Source organism: Hemiscyllium ocellatum, chromosome 8 (genome assembly GCF_020745735.1).
Source record: "Hemiscyllium ocellatum isolate sHemOce1 chromosome 8, sHemOce1.pat.X.cur, whole genome shotgun sequence".
Classification (NCBI taxonomy): domain Eukaryota; kingdom Metazoa; phylum Chordata; class Chondrichthyes; order Orectolobiformes; family Hemiscylliidae; genus Hemiscyllium; species Hemiscyllium ocellatum.
The window spans coordinates 100,721,345-100,746,786 of NC_083408.1; the positions used below are offsets into that span (position 1 = coordinate 100,721,345).

Genomic DNA, 25,442 nt, shown 5'->3' on the forward strand with positions numbered 1-25,442 from the left:
AGGCATTAAATAAGGTACTAAAAGTTTTAAATGGACAAAACAGAACCAAATAAATCAATGTAGTAATATTTCTTATGAGACAATCATCTTGTCTACTGAAGCTATATTCGTTTCAAATGGTCTTGCACTAAGAAAGCTCTTCATTTAATTGGTGCAAATGCAAAAAACCATGGTCTAATAGTTGCTGGAAATGTACACACTCCAAAATATATTACAGTTTGAAACTGTACATTCTTTTGGCACATTTACCAGACAGTGAAGTATACTTCCCCATTTCCTACAGGATGGATAGATTCCTTGACTGTGATTTCTAAATTGGGACAGCTCATTAGTGAGAGAAGAATGCAATAGCCAAATTCAAAAGGCTATTTCAAACCATATTTGAAAGAAAAACCAGAAATACTGAATCCATAATAAACACACATTTGTTGGAACGCCCATTGCGTGCAGACACATGAACTGTTCCATGGTTTCAAGTTAACTTTATTGCTCCTTAAAATTACAGTTGGCATGACAGAAAAAGGAACAATACAGCAATACAGTATATAAAAAAAAACACGAGCTGATGAAGCAAAGCCATGATAGCAGGCTCAGGACACACTCGATTACAATTAATGTGGTTTCAACTTAGTTTTAGATAACACTATCGATTAACCCTTTAAAAAATATTCTCACAGGCTGCTAATAAGTCAACCACCTAAATAGTCTAGTGCTCGTACAGTGTAACAGTAAAATAAAACGAAAAACTCAAAACGACTTGTGAAATTTCTTGGCTGTCCAATCTCTACAAAAGATCTTTTGCCAGCCTTCTCCACTGTTATTGTGGAGCCTAGAGAGGAATGGAAAAATTAAAATTAGTTCAATTAACATTTAAAACAGTTAATTAAGCAAAAGGAAGTTACATTTTAATGATTAGATTAACTATCCAACTTTACCACTGTCTATAGTTACAGTTCTTGAATTTAAAATACCATTTGCAAATAACATTTGCCCTTAATCCTCATTCACATTCGATCAATTTTAAAGAGGAACTCAGTGAGATGTTAACTTCTCTAAGCAAAATAATCAGGTGGCAAATGAATTATAAAAGATAGATGAAGTAAAAAGATTTGACAGGAAAGACTTAACGCAATAGATTATTTCAAGATGCTTGCCAAATTCAGACTGGGCTCTGGAATGATTTCAATTTCATTGACTGCAAGGCTGTGGGCATTTGTGTCCACAGAGGAGAGGAAAACATTACACACAAATGCCATAAAAGAAACATTAGAACTTGCTGGGGAAATGGAGAATGGAAGAGAGGGAGTGAATGGCAGGATTAATGCAGGTAGTTATGGGGCAAAGATTAATGGTGAATCCACCTAAATATTAATAACTTCAAATACAGTATGCAATTTGCCTCCTTCAGGTGACTCTTGTCATTTTGCAAAGATCATGGTTGATCTAATCACAATCTCAAATTGACATTTTTGCCCATTATTGAAAACCTTACACCCTCCTTTTCACAAGAACATATCGACTTCTGCCTTAAAAATATTCAAGAACTTTGCTGCCATCACCTTTTCAGGAAGTTAGCCCCAAAGTCTCATGATCCTCAAAAAAAAATTCAAAGAATTAAGACCATAAGACATAGGAGTGGAAGTAAGGCCATTCGGCACATCGAGTCCACTCCGCCATTCAATCATGGCTGATGGGCATTTCAACTCCACTTACCCGCATTCTCCCCGTAGCCCTTAATTCCTTGTGACATCAAGAATTTATCAATCTCTGCCTTGAAGACATTTAGCATCCTGGCCTCCACTGCACTCTGCGCCAATGAATTCCACAGGCCCACCACTCTCTTGCTGAAGAAATGTCTTTGCATTTCCGTTCTGAATTTATCCCCTCTAATTCTAAGGCTGCATCCACAGGTTCTAGTCTCCTCGCCTAACGGAAACAATTTCCTAGCATCCACCCTTTCCAAGCCATGTGTTATCTTGTAAGTTTCTATTAGATCTCCCCTCAATCTTCTAAACTCCAATGAATACAATCCCAGGATTCAATTAAATAATTGAAAAACAATTAAGAGCTAATGGTAAAGAACAGGAAAATAAAGAATTGGGAAGAAACATCCTTTGTGGAGCTAGCACTATTATAGTCAAAGATACTGAAGCTTCTATGCATTGACATATAGTCTCTACATTGTGTGGTTTTGCTCCTGGGCAGTATTCTCTTCAGTAGTAAAAAATTTTAGCCCTTTCTGCCATATGCTTCTTCCTCCTATCTAGGGTAATTTACACATTCAATGACATGTTTTCTAAAATAATGTGGCATTGAAGCTTTTGCTCTTACACTCACTAGGGCAAAGCATAAACGTACCAATAAAGGGGGAAAACAACATTTATATTGTGTGAAACAGGAGCACTTACTGGTTAACAAGTGGACTTCTATTGGGATTTGGGTTTGTTGGCTACAGAGAGATGGATCATATTAAACAACATTTCCTTCCGGCTGTTCATGATAAGCAAGGTATTGACTCTATTAGCACTTTCCTCTCAAAGTAGAAATGTTAGTTTGCACCTTAATTTGAACACTTGCAAATTGTCTTAGTGATTGCCAGATGAAAAGCTGCATGAAATTTTGTCCTTTTTCAGCAATACTCCAATTGTGTACCCACCAAACAAATTACTTTTTTCTATTCACTGACTACACCATGTCAAAAAGTTGTATAAACTAAAACCCCACAACGTCCATATGCTGAGAGAGTTTGGAAAAAGTGACCCTTCTAAGATATTGTAAAATATGTGGCAGATGCTATTTAATTTGATAAATGCAAGGTATTACATTTTGGTCAAACAAACAAGGGCCAGACTTAAACAATTAAAGGTAGGCCTTGGGTGGTGTTGTAGAACAGAGACACCTAGGGGCTCAGATATATAATTCTTTGAGATTTGCATGAATGTTCGACAGAGTGGTTAAGGCGGCGTTAAGCATGCTTGCCTTAATTGCTCGGACGTCTGAGAATAGGAATTAGGACGTCATGTTGAGGTTGTACAGGACATTGTTGAGGCCTCTTCTGGAGTGCTGTGTTCAGTTCTGGTCGCCCTGTTATAGGAAGGATATCATTAAGCTGGAGAGGGTTCAGAATAGACTTTTCATGATATTACTGGGAATGGAGGATCTGAGTTATAAGGAGAGGCTGGATAGGCTGGGATTTCATTCACTGCAGCATAGAAGGTTGATGTGTGACTTTACAGAGGTTTAGAAAATCATGAGGGGTATAGATAAGATGTATTTTCCCTCGGGTGGGGGATTTCAAGACTAGGTGGCATATTATTAAGTTGAGAAGAGAAAGTTTTAAAAAAGACTAGGGGAAATGTTTTGTTTTATTACAGGGAGTGGATCGTGTGTGGAATGAACTTCCAGAAGAAGCTGGTGGTACAATGTTTAAAAGATATTAGGATAAGTATGTAAATGAGAAAAGTTTAGAGAGATATGGACCAAGCACTGGCAGGTGGGACTAATTTAGTTTGGGACTATCCTCAGCATGGACTGGTTGGACCGAAGAGTCTGTTTTTGTGTTATATGACTTCCTCCAGCACCTTCCACATAAATCCAGAACATTGAAACTGGTGTTTTGCTCCCTATTCTAACTTCAAAAACAATTGCATGCAGTGATAAAAGCTTTTTTTCACAGAAGAATTATGGCTGGCCTTTTGAGTTTTGATTCAGAACTAAAATAACAAAGCTTGCCCTGGAAGTCTGCAACCAATCTCTTGGAGATATGAGGCATACAGTCAATCTAACAAAAACAACAGAGAAAATAAATATTTTACTAAACCTTCTAGCACAGTTTTAAAAACTGCAACTTTGTTTTCTTGCTTACCTCACTGTAAAAACAGTCCAATTACTTTTCTTAGAAATATTTAGTGCGATTCAATGCTCTCTGGGCTAATTCACCCTTTTCATCTGTTATTTTCTCCCAATCTGTTTGTCCAACCACAAATCCTATGGCTCGTTTTCGCTCAGCATCCTTCTCCACTTCCAAGTCTGCCCATCTCACCTAAAGCAGATTGGGGTAAGTTCAAATATATACATTTTCCCTCCTTGCTGATCTTAAGCATTCTGCTTTTCAAATCAATCAGAATCTTATCCTATAATATATTTTATTTTTAAATATGGAGACTCATGATCAATCTATTTTAGTTAAAGTAAATGGGTTACAGAAAAGAGCTTCTGGATCAAAAATAAAACTATATATTCCACAGCTTAACAATGGGATATTACAAATGAACACAACAGAACAGCAGCATTTTAGCCACATTTGTCAATTTCCACAAACTCTATGCATCCCTGATACAGAGAACTCTGGAATTGGCATTAACGAAACAATTAATTGGATACCACACATTATTAGCAGTGACCTTAAAAGAAAAGTTCATAGTCTTAAATTTAGTTATTCCATTCACTCCCTAAATTTGGCAATTTCAATTTTATATTAATTAACACTTCAACTGCTGGTCAGTTGCTGATAAAAAAAACAATGGAAGTGATTCTCCTTCCAATTTCCAAATTAATTGAGAATGTCATACTAATTCTAGGTTTTGTGCAGATCACATGTCTGATTTCCTTCGCCAAATAACCACTTCCTTATTTGAAGGTGCAAATTTCACCAGTTCACAAAGTCCATTTTTGTTACAAAGGCTAGTTAGGATCCTTCTTTAGATTTGATTAATTGCTCATTGCATGTGCATTAACTAATTCACACAGTTCTTATCTGACTTTGCTACAGCTTGAGACTGTTTCCAGCCAGTGTAAAATGCATAATTTTAACCCAAAGCAGTATTAACTAGTACAACATCTTTTTGTACTAAATGGCAGCAGCACATTGCATTAGCACACTGGTACAATGATGATGTATTCTGTGAATAAATACTGGTTTGAATTCTCACTGTGCTGGGTTTCTGCCTCAATATTGTTGCAGGAACCTTGAGATTCCAGAAATCTTGTTCTGTTCTGACGGGACAGGATGGGATTTGGGAGGGTGAAGATGGGGGGCACTTAGCAACAGATTGTATTATTTCGTTGTATAATTTCACAGCATTCATTTGTTTTGAGAAAATGTTTTGCACTGAATCATGTTTGTTACTCAAGACAAATACTGGCAAAACTCTGTAACATCTCATTTGATAAATAATTTATTCTGACTCTTTTGCCAATCCATAATGTTCAAAGGAAACTATTTTACAAGTTAAGCAAAACCAAACAAAGCAAATGCACATAAAATGAGAAATGTTTTCTTACCCGTTTCTTTCCAGGTTCCGAAGAACGAGTGTTATAGTCATCAGGAAGCTGAAGGTAATCCTCCAGTCGATGTGCAATGCTGTCATGCCAGCCTCGCTTCCGTTTATTGCTGCTTCTTAATCCATCCAGCTTGTCTGAACAACAAAAACATAGGCTCTGCAGTCAGGAATAGCGTGAATGTATGAGAGGGAAATATATATATATATATGCATACATATATACATACATGTATATGGTGTTACAGCTGAGCTCACAGGTGAGTACCCTTGTTGCATTTAAAGGAGCACAGGCTGGTTGGTCATAAAATTATTTGAAACACATCTCTGATGTAGTTAACTGCTAAGGCAGAATTCTTTCTCAACTCTCTGATGTTATTATTTTGTGCACTCTTTGTTTGCAAAGTCCATGTACAAATTACCCAACAGGTGAAGAAAACAAATTTCTACAGTACAGTCGTACTGATGGAATAACAACTTAAAACAAAAAGTTTAAACTATATTGGATTTAACGTTGCATCACTCCTGCAGTTTTACAGAGATGCATTGACAGAACAGGACACTGTTTTTATTTTCCATCCAGGGTTCAAGTTAGAGGAATTAGTCTTACTTTAATATGAAATGCCTGTTAAAATGAAAGATTACTCACTGCTCAGAAATAAATATGGTTTGTTTATTTTATTAATTGTTAAAGTCATATTCAACAAGTGGCAGACAGACTCCAAGAAAATTTCCTTGAGTTTCATTTTAAAGTAAATAAAACAGTATGATATGTTGACCGAAACAGAGTGATCTGAAATGCTGTCACAATTTTGTTGCTGTGGAAAACGTGCCCTGTTATGAGATGCTGTCCCTTTCTGCGTGTGACAATTAACGTGGAGTTTTTAAGTACGTCTTAATTACCAACAATGCACAGAGCCTGCTAGAGGTTCTTTACAAACTAACATTAAGTGAAAAGATCATGAATTACAACCCACATAATATTCATCTTGCAAAAACCTGAACCAAAGACATGACAAATATCAAACCTAATCCTGTTGTATTAACACCAATTAATCTGACAAAGTTAAGTTTATACTGTAATTGATATTCAACATTGCATATGTCCTACAATATTTACACACACACATCTGAATGCCAAAGCAGAAGTGACTACCTTTTGAAATATGATGCTATTACAGAACTAGGTGAATATTTTAATATGTAGAGGTCAGTTTGGTTACATCCAATATTCTAAAAACAAATTTTGCAAAAGAATATTAAATCTCAAAGTTCATGAAACACATTTAGGAACTCTGACTGAAGACTCCAAAGACCTAATGAACATACGAATTACTTGAATTTTAATCACTCACAATTTACATAGTAATTACATTGAAAAGTAATGGCAAAGATAACACTTATCAACATCATTCAAAAACATCAATAAATAATTGCAGTACTTTCAACTCTTAAATTAGTGAACCTACATAGTAAATAGGAACAAAGAAGAATAATTATGCCAGTATCAGATTCAGTTTGCGCAACCTTAAAACTGCAGAAAACATCAGTGAGATAGATGGTTTGACTTCTGAATCTTAACATATGCCAAGCATATGAGCTGTAAATGAAGACTGTTAAAATTCTACAAACACAAAGTTGCTACAAGACAATTAATAAGCCTCAGAACAGAAGAGACAAAAGCAGGAGCTGACCATCTAGCTCCTCAACGCTGCTCCACAACTCACTATGACACTGACTGAACTTCAACCTCAACTCCACTTCCCACATGACTCCCATATTACTCAATTCCTTTAGAGTTAAAATATCTATTAATCTCTTACCAATGACTAATTAGATTTTGTGATCTTAAGATGTACCGAAACAATTCTATTCTAGTTACACATATCAATAAAGTATAAATAATTGATCAAGTAATGCATTTAGGGAAATGATGTTTCTTTGAAGAATCCTTTTTAAAATCATTATTCTGCAAGTCATTAATTTTATAAACAAACCTTGATTAAAAAATGAACTTCAAGAGTACACATGATGCTATTTTTCCTATTCATTTATGATTTTACTGAACTGTCTCTAAAAAATAACTAACTCCATAAACTTAGACAAATATTCAGCAAGTAAAAACAAAATAAATTTAATTCATTGTTATGTTTTTTTTCCTCCATTTCATTTTCAAATTTCTCACAGACTTAAGTCAGTCAGATATTCCATTCCTGTGCTTAGGCACAAATTGTTTTGAGCCTGTAATTAAGAGGTGTTTGACTCTGCTTTCTCTCTTAAATTCTATGCAATGCAGCAGGTTGAATGGCCTGACCTATACTGCTCCTTGCACTTAATGTTTAAAAAAACTGATATAGTAGAACAAGACATTTTAAAATCATAGTATTATCCGGTCCTTCTGAATACTCAAGGTAAGAGGCATTTTTCTTCCTTATCTACACATGAGAATATTTGCAGCAAAAGTTCCACATTGTTCTTGCATTTGTTATTTCCCAAATAAAATTTGTGATAATGATGCAAATGCACATTCCCCCTAACAAACAATTGTTTTATTGGGAATTAAGTTCAGGACAACATTCACAAATACTAGAAAAGTAAATTGGTACTTATTAAATTTCTCACACATCACAAAAATATATACATTTCACAGAACATTTAACTGGATGAAGGACAATTATTCTATTAGTTTCAATGGAAGGAACAGTACTCCTGTGAAGTGCTCCTACATCTTACAGTCTTCTGAGCTACCTTAAACAGAAGAATTTCACATGCCCCAAAAAGGCTAAACGTTACTGAAATTTACAAAACACACCCACAAAAAAGAGACAATCACACTCGGAACAGCATTACTTACAAAAATGTTCAAGTCTTTAATAGTCAGGAACAATTTCACTATATTTTAGTCCTCCAACTATTTTCATTCCCGAAGCTGTTGCTCAGCAATCTTGATTTTAGACAAAACAATGAGATAATAAAAGATTATTTTCTTTATTCACACATGGGACATGGGTGTTGCAGGCTGGTCAGCATTTATTGTCTATCCCCACTTGCCCTTGAGAAGGTGGTGGCGAGCTGCCTCCTTAAACTGCTGCTGTCCATTTGCTGTAGGTTGATCCACAATGCCCTTGGGGAGGGAATTCCAGGATCTTGACTCAGCGACAGTGAAGGAATGGCGATGCATTTCTGAGTCAGAGTGGCTTGGAGGGGAATTTGTAGGTCGTGGCGTTCCCATAAATCTGCTGCCCTTTTCCTTCTAGATGAAAGTGATTGTGGGTTTGGAAGGTGCTGTCTGAGGATCTTTGGTGAATCCTTGCAGTACATCTCATAGACAGTACAGACTACTGTTACTGAGCATGGTGGTGGGACTGGATGCTTGTTGATGTGGTGCTTATCAAGTATGCTGTTTTGTCCTGTATGATGAGTAGTGTCTTTATCGTTGTAGGAACTGCACACATCCAGGCAAGTGGAGAGTATTCCATCACACATCTGACTTGTGCCTTGGAGATGATGGACTGGCTTTGGGGACTCAGATGAATTACTCGTCAAAATAGCTGTTGACCTATTCATGTAGCCAGTGTTTACATGATGAGTCCTGTTATAGAATCATAGAGATGTACAGCACGGGTCTCCCATTTTCCACTTCATCCAATCCTTCCTTCTTACTCTACCCATTTAACTTTTAGGGTAAATTTGAAAAGTTTCTTATCGCCTAAAGATTGCAGAGCACAACCTACAGAATATCTGTCTGGAATTTCCATTCATTTACATGTCTAGTTGGCATGGAAAGGCTGCCAACATCTTTGAAGATCCTTCCCAAGCCAGTAATGCACTCCTATAACCTCTTCCATCAGGCAGAAGATACAGAACCTTGATCACGCACCAGCAGGTTCAAGAACAGCTTCTTTCCTGCTGTTATCAGACTGATGAATGGACTCTCTAATTTCAAATAATGCTGATCTTGCCTAGCTTGTGTGGTGTAATCTTACTCTGTCGAAGTTGTTTTTCACCCTATGATCAGCATGTCCTTGCCTGTATCGCTAGCAAAGCTTTCTATTGTACTTAGGTACCAGGACAATAAATCACATCAAAAAAATCATTCAATACATTTGCATGGATCAAATATTCGAGATCAAACACAGCATTCGCTGTCTGTATGTAACTATCCTCTTAACCTTAAATTTTATACTTCAATACTTTATACCTACCAGGTATTATTAGCTACAGGGAGAGGTTGTACAAACATGGATTACTTTCACCAGAGCACTGAAGACTGAGGGGCAACCTGATTGAAGTGCATTAAAGTATGAGAGACATGAACAGAATGGACAAGAAGAATCTTTTCCGCAGGTAGAAACGTCATATCCTCAAAAGTTGTAGTTTAGATTATAAGATAAAGCAGAATTAGACCATTCAGTCCATTGAGTCTGCTCTGCCATTTGATTGTGGCTGATATTTTTCTCAACCCCAATCCCCTGCCGTTTCCCTGTAGCCCTTGATTCCCTGAACCCATATATCTCTGTCTTAATTCAATAACTTGGTCTCCAGAGCCTTCTGTGGCAGTGAGCTCCACAAACTAAATACCTGTTGGCTGAAGAAATTCCTCATCTCTGTTTCAAAGGATTGTTCCTTCACTCTGAGGCTGCACCCTTAGGGTTTAGTCTCTCCTGCTAGTGCAAACATCATTTCCACATCCCCTTGATTCAGGCCTCTCAGTATTCTTCAAGTTTCAATTGGAACCCCCTCATTCTTCTAAACTCCGTCAAGTATAGACCAGAGTCCTCAGCTGCTCCTTATATGAGATGGCCAATCCAACTAGACAACTCCGCACAGACAGGTGCTTGCGGCTGCAATCGAACCCGAGTCCCTGGCAATGTGAGGCAGCAGTATTAACCACTGAGCCACCGCGCTGCCCTTTTGCATGAATGACTTATCTTGCAATCCACTACAAATCTGATTTTCCCAATCCACTTGCATATTGAAGTCCCCCATGATTACTGTAATAATGTCTTTCTTACATGGTTTTTCTATCTCCTGATCTATCTTCGTCTTCACAAGCTTACTATGGGGCCTGCACACAATTCCCATTAGGATATTCTTTCCTTTGCAGTTCATCAGCTCTATCCACATATATTCCATACGTTCAACTCTGCATTACTACTAGCTATGGATTTAATTTCCTTTACTAACAAGGCAACCCTGCCCCCCCCCAGCTCCTCCTTTTAATAGGTCATCATTTTAGAATATTTACTTCCCTGTTCTCTTGCATCCATGTCTCGGTGACACCTACAACATTGTACCTACCAATTTCAATCTACATGACGTGCTCATTTACCTTGTTTCATATACTGCATGCATTTAAGCACAACACCCTCAGTTCTGTTTTGACTGCATCCCCCTTCTCACAGTTGTCGACTAATCTGCTGTGCCCGAAGTTAGATTCCTGACCCTTTCCATATTCTCTGTCCTATTATTTGTTCTGGAAACTTTAATAAGCTTTGTGAAAGTACTCCCTCTTTAAAGGTTTCCTGTTCTCCCCTCCCTCCAACATACGTACATACATACATACACACACACACACACACACCTCATCAATTTAGCTTGCAGCCCTACTAATATGATTTGCCAGGACTCTGGTGCTGGCACGATTCAGGTGGAACTTGTTGCATCAGAGCGGCTCCTTCTTTCCGTCTTTCACTGGTGTCAATGTCTCATAAATTTGACTAGGAGAAAGTGAGGACTGCAGATGCTGGAGATCAGAGCTTTAAAATGTGTTGCTGGAAAAGCGCAGGTCAGGCAGCATCAAAGGAACAGGAGAATCGACGTTTTGCGCATAAGCCCATCTTCAGGAATGAGGAGGATGTGCCAAGCAGGCTAAGATAAAAGGTAGGGAGGAGGGACTTGGGGGAGGGGCGTTGGGAATACGATAGTGGAAGGAGATTAAGGTGAGGGTGACAGGCCGGAGAGGGGGTGGAGACGGAGAGGTCGGGAAGAAGATTGCAGGTCAAGAAAGCGGTGCTGAGTCTGAGGGTTGGGACTGAGAAAAGGTGGGGGGAGGGGAAATGAGAAAGCTGGAGAAATCTGCATTCATCCCTTGTGGTTGGAGGGTTCCTAGATGGAAGATGAGGCGCTCTTCCTCCAGGCGTCATGTTGCCATGGTCTGGCGATGGAGGAGGCCAAGGACCTGCAAGTCCTTGGCGGAGTGGGAGGGGGAGTTAAAGTGTTCAGCCACAGGGCGGTTGGATTGGTTGGTGCGGGTGTCCCAGAAGCGTTCTCTGAAACGTTCCGCAACTAGGCCAGAGGTAAGATGAGCCAGGAAGACTGCAGCTAAGGTAAGGCAGTTTTTTAAAAAATTACTTACTGGTAGCGGACAGCAGTGTTTTCCCTTTCACAGAGGGAGTGGGAGCAGCGGGGGAAGTGACGAGGGGCAGCCGGGAATGAAAGCAGTGACCATATATATCAGTAAGGTGGCTAAACCCTAGACTCTAGAGTTGTAGAGTCTCCCACCCACCCTCCTCCTCGAACCTAGTTAATAAGGTAAGGTTCATTCTAAACTTCCTCTATTGAATATAAGTTTGTTGTTGACTTTAAAGCAACTTGAACTAAGCTTTCTACTTTAGTACTGAGTGCCTGTTCAGATAAGTCAGGTATGGATGCTAGGGCAGTTGCTTGCTTCTCCTGCAGAATGTGGCAGGTGGAAGTGCACCCAACTCCAGCTCCTTGAAAACCGTGTCAGGGAATTGCAGCTGGATGAACTATGGATCATTTGGGAGGTTGAGGGGGTAATTGAGAGGAGTTACTGGGAGTTGGTCACTCCTATGGCTCAGGACAAGGATAAATGGGTAACAGTTAGGGGGAGGAAAGGGGACAGTCAGACAGTGCAGAGATCCCCTGTGGACATTCCCCTCAGCAATAAGTATACCGTTTTGGATACTGCTGGGGGGGGGGGGGGGGATGACCTACCAAAGGTAAGCCATAGCAGTCAGTTCTCTGGCACTGAGCCTGACACTGTGGCAAAGAAGGGAAGGTTGGGGGGGGGGGGGGGGGGGGGGGGGGGGGTGGGTGTGGAGAGGACAAGGAGGAAGAATATAAAAGTACTTGTGGTAGGGGACTTGAGGGAATTGACAGGAGATTTTGTGGTCAGGATCGGGATTCCCAGAGGGCATGTTGTCCCCTTGGTGCCAGGGTCCGGAATGTCTCCGATCAGGTGCATAAGGTTCTAAAAGGGGAGGGCGAACAGCCAGAAATCTTGTTACATATTGGCACTAATGATATAGCTAGGAAAAGGATCAAAGATACAACAAGATTTCAGAGAGTTAGGATGGAAGCTGCAAAGCAGGACGAACAGAGTAGTGTTCTCTAGTTTACTACCGGTGCCACGAGATAGCGAGGCAAGGAACAGGGAGTGGGCGCAGCTTAATACGTGGCTACGCAGCTGGAGTAGGAGAGTGGGCTTTAGATATGTAGATAATTGGGATGCCTTCTGGGGAAGGTGGGACCTGTACAAGAAGGACGGGTTGCATCTGAACTGGAAGGGGACCAATGTCCTGGGTGGAAGGTTTGCTCGAGTAGTTCGAGAGGGTTTAAACTAGTATGGCAGGGGGGGTGGGAACCTGAGCTGTAAAGCGGAGGTGAGAGTTGATGCAGATGAGGCAATAGCAAGAGGTAGACCAGCTAGTGGGAAGGATTTTCCTGGGAAGGAACCAAGGTATCAGTTAAAGAGTGTTTGCTTTAACTCAAGGAGTATCAGGAATAAAAGTGACGAACTTAGAGCATGGATCAGTACCTGGTGCTATGATGTTGTGGCCATAACAGAGAGATGGGTTTCTCAGGGGCAGGAATGGTTCCTGGGTGTTCCAGGGTTTAAAGCATTTAAAAAGAATAGGGAGGGGGGGAAAAAAGAGGAGGGGGTATAGCACGACTAAATCAGAGAGAGTATCGCAGCTCCAGAAGCTTCCATTGTCGAGGAAGATCTGCCTACCGAGTCAGTATGGGTGGAAATTAGGAACAGCAAGGGAACAGTCACCTCTTTAGGGGTTTACTACAGGCCCCCCAATAGCAGCAGGGAGATGGAAGAAAGCATAGGTCGGCAGATTTTGGAAAAGTGTGGACGTAGTAGGGTTGTTGTAATGGGTGACTTTAACTTTCCCAATATTGATTGGAACCTCCTTCGAGCAGAAGATTTGAATGGAGCTGTTTTTGTAAGGTGTGTTCAGGAGGGTTTCCTAACTCAAGTACGTTGACAGGCCGATGAGGGGAGAGGCCATTCTAGACTTGGTGCTTGGAAACGAGCCGGGGCAGGTATCAGATCTTGTGGTGGGAGAGCATTTTGGTGATAGCGACCACAACCGCCTCACATTCTACATAGCTATGGAGGAGGAGAGGATTAGGCAAAATGGGAGGATATTTAATTGGGGAAGAGGAAACTATGATGCGATAAGACATGAGTTAGGAAGCATGGATTTGGAGCAATTGTTCCATGGTAAAGGCACTATAGACATGTGGAGACTGTTTAAGGAACAGTTGTTGCAAGTGATGAATAAATATGTCCCTCTGAGACAGGCAAGAAGTGGTAAGATAAAGGAACCTTGGAGGACGAGAGCAGTGGAGCTTCTCGTCAAAAGGAAAAAGGTAGCTTACATAAGGTAGAGGAAGCTCAGGTCAAGCTCAGCTCCACAGGATTATAGGCAGGCGAGGAAGGAGCTTAAAAATGGTCTGAGGAGAGCCAGGAGAGGGCACGAGAACGGCTTGGCAGAACGGATTAGGGAGAACACAAAGGCATTTTACACTTATTTGAGGAACAAGAGAATGGTCAAAGAAAGAGTACGGTCGATCAGGGATAGAATAGGGAATTTGTGTGTGGAGTCTGAGGAGGTAGGGGAAGCCCTAAATGAGTTTTTTGCTTCTGTCTTTACGAAAGAAACAAACTTTGTAGTGAATGAAACCTTTGAAGACCAGGTGTGCACGTTGAAATGGATAGAGATAAAGGAAGCTGATGTGCTGAAAATTCTGTCAAACATTAAGATTGACAAGTCGCTAGGCCCGGACCAGATTTGTCTTCGGCTGCTTTGGGAAACGAGAAATGCAATTGCTTCACCACTTGCAAAGATCTTTTCATCCTCGCTCTCCACTGGAGTCGTACCTGAGGACTGCAGAGAGGCAAATGTAATTCCTCTCTTCAAGAAAGGAAATAGGGAAATCCCCGGCAATTACAGACCAGTAAGTCTCACGTCTGTCGTCTGCAAGGCGTTAGAAAGGATTCTGAGGGATAGGATTTATGACCATCTGGAAAAGCATGGCTTGATTAAATGCAGTCAACACGGCTTTGTGAGGGGCAGGTCATGCCTCACAAACCTTATCAAGTTCTTTGAGGATGTGACTAGAAAAGTTGATGAGGGTCGAGCGGTGAATGTGGTGTATATGGACTTCAGGCAAAGCATCTGATAAGGTTCCCCATGGTAGGCTCATTCAGAAGGTCAGGAGGAATGGGATTCAGGGGAACATAGCTGTCCGGATACAGAATTGGCTGGCCAACAGAAGACAGCGAATGGTAGTAGAAGGAAAATATTCTGTCTGGACGTCTGTGGTGAGTGGTGTTCCACAGGGCTCTGTCGTTGGGCCTCTATCATTTGTAATTTTTATTAATGACTTGGATGAGGGGGTTGAAGGATGGGTCGGCAAGTTTGCAGATGACACAAAGGTTGGAGGTGTCGCTAACAGTATAGAGGGCTGTTGTAGGCTGCAGCGGAACATTGACAGGATGCAGAGATGTGCTGAGAGGTGGAAGATGGAGTTAAACCTGGATAAATGCGAGGTGATGCATTTTGGAAGGTCGAATTTGAAAGCTGAGTACAGGATTAAGGATAGGATTCTTGGCAGTGTGGAGGAACAGAGGGATCTTGGGGTGCAGGTACATAAATCCCTTAAAATGGCCACGCAAGTGGACAGGGTTGTTAAGAAAGCATATGGTGTTTTGGTTTTCATTAACAGGGGGATTGAGTTTAAGAGTCGTGAGATCTTGTTACAGCTCTATAAAACTTTGGTTAGACCGCATTTGGAATACTGCGTCCAGTTCTGGTCACCCTATTATAAGAAAGATGTGGATGCTTTGGAGACGGTTCAGAGGAGGTTTACCAGAATGCTGCCTGGACTGGAGGGCTTATCTTATGAGAAGAGGTTGACTGAGCTCGGCCTTTTTTCATTGGAGAAAAGGAGGAGAAGAGGGGACCTAATTGAGGTATACAAGATAATGAGAGGCATAGATAGAGTCGATAGCCAGAGACTATTTCCCAGGGCAGAAATGACTAACACGAGGGGTCATAGCTTTAAGCTGGTTGGGGGAAAGTATAGAAGGGATGTCAGAGGTGGGTTCTTTACACAGAGTTGTGAGAGCATGGATTGCGTTGCCAGCAGCAGTTGTGGAGCAGGGTCATTGGGGATATTTTAGAGAATCCTGGACATGCATATGGTCACAGAAATTCGAGGGTGCATACGTGAGGATCAGTGGTCAGCACAACATCGTGGGTTGAAGGGCCTGTTCTGTGCTGTACTGTTCTATGTTCTATCTTCCGCCTAGGAACCTTCCACCCATAAGGGATGAATGCAGATTTCTCCAGCTTTCTCATTTCCCCTCCCCTCACCTTTTCTCAGTCCCAACCCTCAGATTCTGCACTGTCTTCTTGACCTGCAATCTTCTTCCCGACCTCTCCGCCCCCACCCCCTCTCCGGTCTATCACCCTCACCTTAACCTCCTTCCATCTATCGTATTTCCAACGCCCCTCCCCCAAGTCCCTCCTCCCTACCTTTTATCTTAGCCTGCTTGGCACACCCTCCTCATTCCTGAAGAAGTGCTTATGCCCGAAACATCGATTCTCCTGTTCCTTTGATGCTGCCTGACCTGTGGCGCTTTTCCAGCAACACATTTTTAAGCTCTCATAAATTTGAACCCATTTCTTCCATACCAACCTCTCAGCCACATATTTACCTCTTTAATCTTATTGATACAGTGCCAAACTGCTCGTGGTACAGGTTGTAATCTAGAGATTATCATTTTGGTTCTGCTTTCTAATATAGCTCCTAGCTGCTCATATTCCCTTCCAATAATCTCTTTGTTCCTTCTACCTATATCACTGGTATCTATATGGACGACAACAACTGGCTCTCCCCTCTGCTTCAATTTCCTCTGGGTGAGATATCCTGAACCCAGTCAGGCAACACAGCCTTCAGGACTCTCAATCCTGGTCACAGGGAACAGTGTCTATTTCCCTGACTATATTATCCCTGATTATAACTACATTCTCTTTTGTTCCCCTTTTGAATGGCTCCCTATACCATAGGGTTATGGTCAGTTTGCTCATTATCTCTACAGTCCCCACTCTCATTCACACTGCGAACACAAATTTCAAACCTGTTGGGCAAGTGGCTCGTGGTTAGCACTGCTGCCTGGCTTTGATTCTACCCCTGGGCGATTGTCTGTATGGAGTATCCGTGGTTTCTTCCAGGTGCCTCAGTTTGCTCCCAAAGTCCAAAGATTTGCAGTTACGTGGACCGGCCACACTAAATTACCCTGTGGTGTCCAGGGTTGTGCAGGCTAGGCAGAATAGCCATGGGAATTGCAGGGTTACAAGGACGGGGTTGGGGATGGGTCTGGGTAGGATGCTCTTCAGAGGGACGTTATGGACTTGTTGGGTCAAACGGCCTGCTTCCACACTGTAGGGATTCTATGATTAAGTTCAAATACTGAGGCTCCTTCAGCACTACTAATCAATCCCTCTACTTGCCTTACTGGCAGTCAATACCATCCTGTCCCTGACCATAGACCAAATTAAAGGTATTTAATCTAGGGGTGTGACTGACCATGAAAACACAGTAACCAGGTAACTCTCCCTCTCCCTGAAGTGTTGCAGTGTTCAAAGCTCAGACTCCTGCTCATCAGCTCTGAGGTGAATTTCCTCAAGCAACCGATACTTGGTACAGTTATGATCACTATGAACCATAATAAGGATCATTTCAGAGAAAATCTCTGTGACGCCCACTCCAACCAACCCCACTGCCCTATGGCTGAACATTTTAACTCTCACTCCACTGAGGACATGCAGCTCCTGGGCCTCCTCCATCGCCAAACCCTTACCACTCGAAGCCTAAGAAGAACACCTCATCTTCCACCTTGGGACCCTGCAACCACATGGGATCAATGTGGATTTCATCAGTTTTCGCATTTTCCCTCCTCCAACCTTATCCTAATCCTAGTTCCAAGCCTCCAACTCGGCAGCACCCCCTTGACCAGTCCTACCTGTCCATCTTCCTTCCTTTCCACCCATCTGCTCCATTCTTCCCTCTGACCTATCACTTCCACCTGCACCTTCATCTACCTATCACATTCCCAGCTATCTTTCCCCAGCCGCACCCCCCCCCATTCCCATTTATCTCTCAGTGCCCCCAGCCCACAAGCCTCATTTCCGATGAAGGAATTATGCCCCAAATGTCGATTTTCCTGCTCCTCGGTTGCTGCCTGATCTGCTGTGCTTTTCCAGCACCACACTCTTCACTCTGAGCTCCCACATTATGCAATTACAACCTATCACCTGGCCTGGCATCTCTATTTTGATTACTAAGTTCTTAACTTGATTTTTAAAAATGTTACACTGGCTTTTCAGTTGTACCCTGTAAATACTTCCCCTAATTGCTTTCAATTTGAACGTAACCTATAATAGACAGTCCAGTTTGTAGCTATCACCAACCAATGAACTTACTGTTTACCTGTAATATCCTTTTGTGCTAGGTCCCTGATCCTGGGTTTCAATTTCTCCTGTTAAAAAAAATCTTATAAAATATGAACTAAAAAAAAACGCCCCTTCTCCTCTGCACCCAACTCCCTGAACTATATACTCAGTCAGACTACATCTCACTGCAGATATGATCTTTCATTCCTGATTGTTTATAGCTTAATGATGGTGCACGATCAAAAGGTCCTTTCTTAAATACAGCTGAGGTGAGCTGAGATGGCTCACACTACTTTGACTTCAATAGCACTTAAAACCTATTAAGGCCCAAATCTGGCTTTACATGGTTGACTGATTACTGTTTCTGCATCAGACCTTCCTTACTTTCTCAAAAAACCAAAGTACTAAGGATGTTGGAAATCACAAACAATTACAGAAACTGCTGGAAAAACTCAGGAGGTCTGGTATCATCTGAGGAGAGAAAGTAGAGTTGATATTTCGGGCCTACTGACCTTTATTCCAGCAATTTGTTTTTGTTAGCCTTTTCACTAGACAACTGAATTTTCAACTTTTAAAATGGAAGAAAGAAAGACTTATTGGTTCTATTCCCACCATGTGAAGCTGATTGGTAAGGTGAAAAGGAAAATGTTGAGATAAAAGATGTGTGAGGCAAGCTATTTTTACACAGAGGTGGTGGGTTCCTGGAACACGTTACCCAGAGAGGCGTTAGAAGCAGAGTCAATAGCAACATTTAAGAGGCATTTAGATGGACATGAATAGGCGGGGAATAAGGGGCATGAACCTTGTGCAGGCAAACGGCATTACCTTAGAACGGCTTCACAGTCCATGCAGACATGGTGGTCCAAAGGGTCAGTTCCTGGGTTGTACTGCTCAATATTCAATGTACCATAAATGCAATGATAGTTTACCAGTCCTCCAAAGGCAGGACTGATGTATAAAGAAAGATTAATGACTATGAGAAATAACAACAGGAGTTTACGGTTCATTCCATCGAGCCTGCTCCGTCATTCAATAGGATTATGGATGATCTGAAATTGGTCACAGCCAATTTCCTGTATTTGCCAAAACCCTTGATCCCTATGGATCAAGAATCTATCTCAGCCATAAATATACACAAGGATTTTGCTACCACAGCGCTCTGTGGTAAGACGTTCCAAAGCTTTCAACCCTTCGAGAGAAGAAATTTGTCCTCATCTCTTTCTTAAATTGTCACTCCTTTATTCAGAGACCAAGCTCATTGGTTCCAGACTCTCCCATGAAGGGAAACATCCTCTCAGCATTTACTAGATTGAACTGGATTGGTTAAGATTATCTTCACGGAAGCGTAGAGGAATAGGATGGGGGGGGGTTCATACAAACGTATAAAATTCTGAAAGGAATAAACTGGATAAATGCAGGAAGAATGTTCCTGACGAATGGGAGAACCAAGTGTCACAGTTTAATGAAATGGGGTAAGCCATCTGATATTGAGATGAGGAGAAATTTCTTCAATGAGCGACTGATGAGCTAATGGAATGCTCTGCCACAGAAAGTGTTTTCAAGGAGTTAGGTATTGTTCTTAGGGTGAAAGAGTTCTAAGGGCATAGGGAGAAAACAGGAACAGGGTATTAAGTTGGATGATCAGCCATGATCATACTGAATGATGGAGCAGGCTCAGAAGGCCAAATGGCATGCCCCACTCTTACTTTCTACATTTCAAATGTATGATCAGTATTTCTGATTCAAGTAAAATAAGCTTTTTGCTTTTACAGTTAAGTAGAAAATGTAGTTGGATTGAAATAACCATTTATCAAAAACAATAAAACAGTGGCTCAGTGGTTAGCACTGCTGCCTTATAGCACCACAGTCCCAGGTTCAATTCAGCCTTGGGTGACTGTTTACATAGAGTTTGCACTTTCTCCCAGTGTCTGTGTGGGTTTCCTCCGGGTGCTCCACTTTCCTCCCACAGTCCAAAGATGTGCAGGTTAGGTGAATTGGCCATGCTAATTTGCCCATAGTGCGAGTTGCATTAGTCAGAGGGAAATGGGTCTGGGTGCGTTACTGTTCGGAGGGTCGGTGTGGACTGGTCAGACTGAAGGGCCTGTTTCCGCTCTGTAGGGAATCTAGTCTAATCTAGTCAAAAACTTTGCTTTGATGATACATTAACTGTTATGTTGCTATCAAGATAAAACTACAAAACCAGGGTTTCCCTTCTTGGTTTCAAATTAACAAAACCAAATCAAACCACAGAAAATAATGATCTGGTGCTACGCAAGATGACCATTCGCCAGTGGAAAGAATGTCAGCTGCATATCTGAACACTTGTAATGTGATATACAGCTGGCTTAAGAAAATAGGAATGTCTAAGACCAGTAAAGATCACTGCAGTACATGTAGTTTGTGTCACGGCCGATTCCATAATACTTGTTGTACCTGTTTGTCATACTCTTTCACCATATACTAATCCAACAATCTCCAAATTCATTGATATTCATCCTTAAGATCCTCTAAATGTTTGTCAATTCCACGCATTATCACCTAATTAATTATGAAGCATTCTCAATATCATCCCTCACCAAGTTGAAGCTCTGCCTAACTTGTTGAGTCTATATGAATGTTTATCTCACCTGTACGTATTAGAGTCTCCAGTACTTCCTTAGTCACATCTCCAGTGAAAACATACCCTGATTTGAAACTGCTCCATAACTCCTGCTAAATCCCAATCAGGTCCATTCCTTCCAATCATGAGAACACATTCCTGTATGATGAATTTTCATGAGCAAAACATCCACCAGCCCTTTGGTTGCATGGAAAGAAGTCCATGAGATGAATCATGCATGATCTTTCCTCCCAGCAAAACTAGTTTTTTCTCAAAGTTTTGTATTGTTCCAGTCAGCTTACTGTTTGTTCCTTCAGAGACCCAGTCAATACTTGCCCTAAAATGAATGCCAAATTGGCTTTTTATATTTGATGTTTATCTTGTTTACCATTCCTCCTAAAATAATTCCAATAATCAAATAGGAACGAGGACAGTTTTCTATCAAGTGAAGCCGTAGACTGTTTTTTATGCCTGCCTTGAATGTTTGGACTGCTCTTTCCACCAAACCACTGGACGATGGATAGTATGCAGCTGTCCTCATATGATAAATGCCATTTGACTTTAGGAAATACTCAAATTCCCCACTGGTAAATGATGGCCCAATGTTTCTGACCAACACTTCTGGGAGGCTGTATATCGTAAAAGATGCTCACAGATTTTCTATCGTCATTCCCGTTTGACAAATGAACTCTACCGCACGTCCAACCACTAAGTGGGGGTCACAATAACGAAGAATGTTGAACCCATGAAGGCTACGAAGACATAGGAAATGTGTGACCAAATCCAGCGTTAAACTGGCCATTCCCACAAATGTGGGGGAACTGCTGGCAGTAATTTTTATCCTTGTGGGCATGCTGGGCACTGCTCCACCAATATGGCTATGTCAGCGTTCAATCCTGCCCACTAGTCTTAACCTCTTCCCTACTTCTTCATTTTGAACACCTCTAGATAACCTGGAGGCGTTCAGCCAGTATCTGGCATCAAAATTTGCTCGGGACCATCATCTTTGCTTCCCATAATAAAATGCTGCCTCTACTGTGATCTGGTTTCACTGGGTCCAGATGGGTTTCAATTCTAGCTGCGATAGCCCCTTTGCTTCCTGCAACAACTGTTTCAGTTTTGTCAGAACCAGATTTTCTTGCTTTTTCAAGGCTGCACACTGGTAGCAACTAAATTAGCTTGCCAACCAGGATCCTGAAGAACGTATTAACTGCTTAGTTGGTTCTGTTGTGGGCTGACCTACAGCCCCCATGTTCAGGATATGTCCTGAATGAGCTATGCAATTGCCTTCATTCAAGTGGTGTTCCGCAAGCTCCATCAGCCTGGCAAGAGTTTCAACTTCCATTGGCACACCTTTAACTCATATGCTCCAGTTGCAGCATTTTCTATTGATAACGTCAGTTGTAGTGCCCGTTTAACGTCCAATTAGGCTTCAGCTTGTAAGCGCTTCAGCATGGTTAGATCATTAATCACACATATCAATGATCTCTCAGCAGCTCACTGAGGGTTAAAACAAAGTCACATGTCTCTGACAATCCTCTTAACCTCATCAAAAATCCCGACATGGATTTCTCTGGTTCTCAAACTGCTGAATAAAAACGATAGCGTCTAAGAATTAAAGGAGGCTAGGAGTTGGAATATTCCTTAACTAAATCAGTCAACTCTTGAAAGGTTTGGTATCTGATGCTTCATGAAAACATAGGATCTTAATAACTGAAAAAGCTGTAGGTCCACAAAATGTCAGGAGAATTACTTGCTCCTTTTCATCTACCCAGAGTTATTTGTCCAGAAAAAATAATGCACTCTTTCCATATGCTGAAGAGAGTCTTTGACAGCAGGATTCAATGAGTCAAGCTTCCCAAATAATGGCATGACTCCAGAAATACTTACCCCAGTTCAGAATGACTGTCAAGCAATTTTCTCATCTCCACTGATACAACTTCACAGAGGCCAGTATCCTATCACTAAGTCACTCTCTATTTACATGCGCATAGTCCTTGACACTATCAAGCTCCCTCAGAGCCAGTACTTAGACTGAACAGAAACTGTGACACTGCTGTTTATTTTTGCCAGACAAAGCTCCCTGATTGGACCAGCTTAACAACCCCAATCAGGGAACTCATATTCTGAGGTCCACCTGGCTGACCTCGTTACAATCACTACAGCTTCAACTGTCACCACAGAAGAACAAAGATTTGTATGCTATTTGGAACTACAGAAACACTTTTGAAATGCAGTGAATGTTGCAATTGAGTAAAGGTGGCAACTAATACTTCTACAAACAAAGTGATAATAATCAATCTACCGTTTTGAAACAGAAATATGAGCTAAGACACCAGGATAACTCACCTGTATTTCAAAATAGAATCAGGCATATTTTTATATTCACCCAATCAGCTCAATGGGGCCTTAATTTAACATATCCCCTGAAAGATAGCAACTCCATTAGTTCACCATTCCCTCCATACTGCACTGGAGTGTCAGTCTTTATCTTCTGTATTCAAGTCCTGGAGTGGAACTGAGCAAATTCCAAGAATTTCATGAAGATGTAAACTAGACTACATTCAATGTCATTAACGGAGTACCTCCAGTATCCTAAAGAGTGAAGCCAAGACACTGGATTTCTTCACGGTCTTCAATTTTAGCCGTTTTTCTTTGGAAGACTCACCTGAACTAAATTTTGTCCAAGTAAAAAGCTGAGAAAGTACACATTTAAATATAATTGTGCAAAAGATGCTACAAATTACATCTCAGTCTCTTATTCTGAATCTGATTGATGGTGCTATTTCATCAGTAGTGAATGCTGATTTGATATGGAATTGAATTCAAGTTTCCTTGACAAATGAAATACCCAGAGGGGTACGGCGATCCAAATATTGCACTCAACTTTAAACAAAAAATAATGAAAGGACCAATATAAAATATTAAAGTATATAACATCATGGAGTTTTAGAGAGTGACAATTTGGAATGGCTGAGAAATTTTAAGGTCAGTAAACAGATGTGGTTATGCCTATCCAAAAACTCGGATTACATTATAAAGCTGCAGTTAATATAACCTTAATAAAACAACCTAGATAAAAGAACTTCCAGAACCATGATAGACATTAAAATAATTTATAAACATAAATTAAGTGAAGAGCCACATTTTGATCAAAATTTCACATTGTATGACTGAAGTGCACTGTTTACAATTCCAGTGAATGCAAAGACAAGCATCACAGTTTACAGAAATGAATGAAAGATTAGTCTGAACTGTGGCATGGCGCATCTATAGGTTGACCTCAACTGACATGAAATTTTACTGAAGAGGAGCAAATTGAGAAAGAAAAATATTGCAATTTAGATGCTGATTCATCACGTTTGTCAGAAACAACAGAAAACACTTTGCACACAACGAACTATAATTATAGAAGCAGATAAAACCTTTATGTTCAAAGCAAGATAACACAACCAGCAATGAAGAAAATGCCCAACTAATCTAGCTCTCTTTCTGTGGTGCTAGCTCAAATTGGAGGTCATAAAAAGCTTGGCATATGAGAAGAGCTAGATGCACAAGATATTGAGTTTCATTATGGTGTACATATGAGAATAAGCTTCACTCAGTTGTAACTAACTCCCTGGGTACTACTGAGTTAGCATTGCCTTGGCACCATCATGTCACAAAATATGTCACCTTAACAACCTCTCAAAAATTTAAAAGCGTTGTTGCATACGGAAGATATCAGACAATCAACTCATAGAGTTAAAAACTCCTGAAAAACATTTTCCACCTTTGTTGAAATGTATAAAACAATTTGCAATAATAAAGCACCTTTGGTAAAATGAAACATATGAAGATGTATCAAAGGGTGTTTTAAAGCAATATTTGTCATTGAGGTACATGAAGAGATATTAGAAAAATTGGTCAAAAGATTTATAAAACATAATGTTTAATGGAAAGTGAGGAAGGGAATGAGCAAGGAGTCCCAAATCAGGTAGTATTGATAGCTGAAGACTGGTCACCAATCGTGAGGGTAAAAAGATTGGGAATGCCTTAGAGGTCAGAAGTGTACAAAGTGCTTTGAGTATCCTATCAAGCCTACTTCTACGAACAAGGATTATATTTTAATCACTGTATTTTAATTGCTCCAAAGTCCAACTTACTTGTATATCAACTTAGAAGTGTCCCCATGCGCTTGCTGCACTTTTAGGTGGTTGAGGGCACAGGGATGGGGATGTGTGTGGTTGTGTGGGTGGGTGGGGTGGGGGCGGGGGGGTGCACACGCAGTGGCGGTGCTGCTGCTGGAGTAACAAGTGGCTTTTCTGTACCTTGTAAAGGCACATTTTGCATTCGCATTGCGCTGCCAGTACAGGGGTGTAGGGGATGAGTCTCGAGGCAGGCTGCTTTGAACTGGATGGCTCAAGTCTCATGAGGCCTGCCGTTGCTGCAGTCATGCAGGCTGAATGTATTCCATCACTCCCCTGACTTATGCCTTGCAGATGGCAAAAAGATTTGAAGATGCAGATCATTAGTCACTCAATAGAAAATTCCTATCCTCTGAGCTACTCTTGCTAGGCAGACTCAAGAAATGAAATTTTTGATTAATGATAACTCCTAGCATGCCACTAAATATCACTACTGTGAATGAATGCTACTTGCCACTTATTAACAGCCCCTGAAGCTTGTCCAGGTAATGTTGCAAACAAGCAGAAACTGATTAATTATTCAAGGAAATACAAACTTATTATGATCAGTGAACAACTCCTCTTTCAACCACATGATGGAAGGAAGGTCATCAATAAAGCAGTTAAATATTGTTGGGTTGAAGATGCTTGCAAAGGTGTCCTGAAGCTGAGATGACTG

The 25,442-nt window shown here is 40.9% G+C and overlaps 1 protein-coding gene across 4 annotated transcripts in view; it reads right to left on the bottom strand.

The window, feature by feature from the left end:
* Nucleotides 1-462: 462 nt before the first annotated feature.
* Nucleotides 463-25,442, bottom strand: part of ylpm1 (YLP motif containing 1) — a 135,145-nt gene continuing 110,165 nt past the window's right edge. For 3 of the 4 annotated variants that reach the window (XM_060829394.1, XM_060829393.1, XM_060829391.1), the window contains 3 exons: nt 5,284-5,417; nt 3,866-4,042; nt 463-829 (listed from right to left, as the gene is read on the bottom strand). In XM_060829394.1, the coding sequence (XP_060685377.1) occupies nt 3,896-4,042; nt 5,284-5,417 (281 nt within the window). In that variant the 3' untranslated portion in view covers nt 463-829; nt 3,866-3,895. Of the gene's footprint in view, nt 830-2,998; nt 3,085-3,865; nt 4,043-5,283; nt 5,418-25,442 lie in introns of those variants that run through there. The other variant, XM_060829392.1, reaches the window with a different exon arrangement.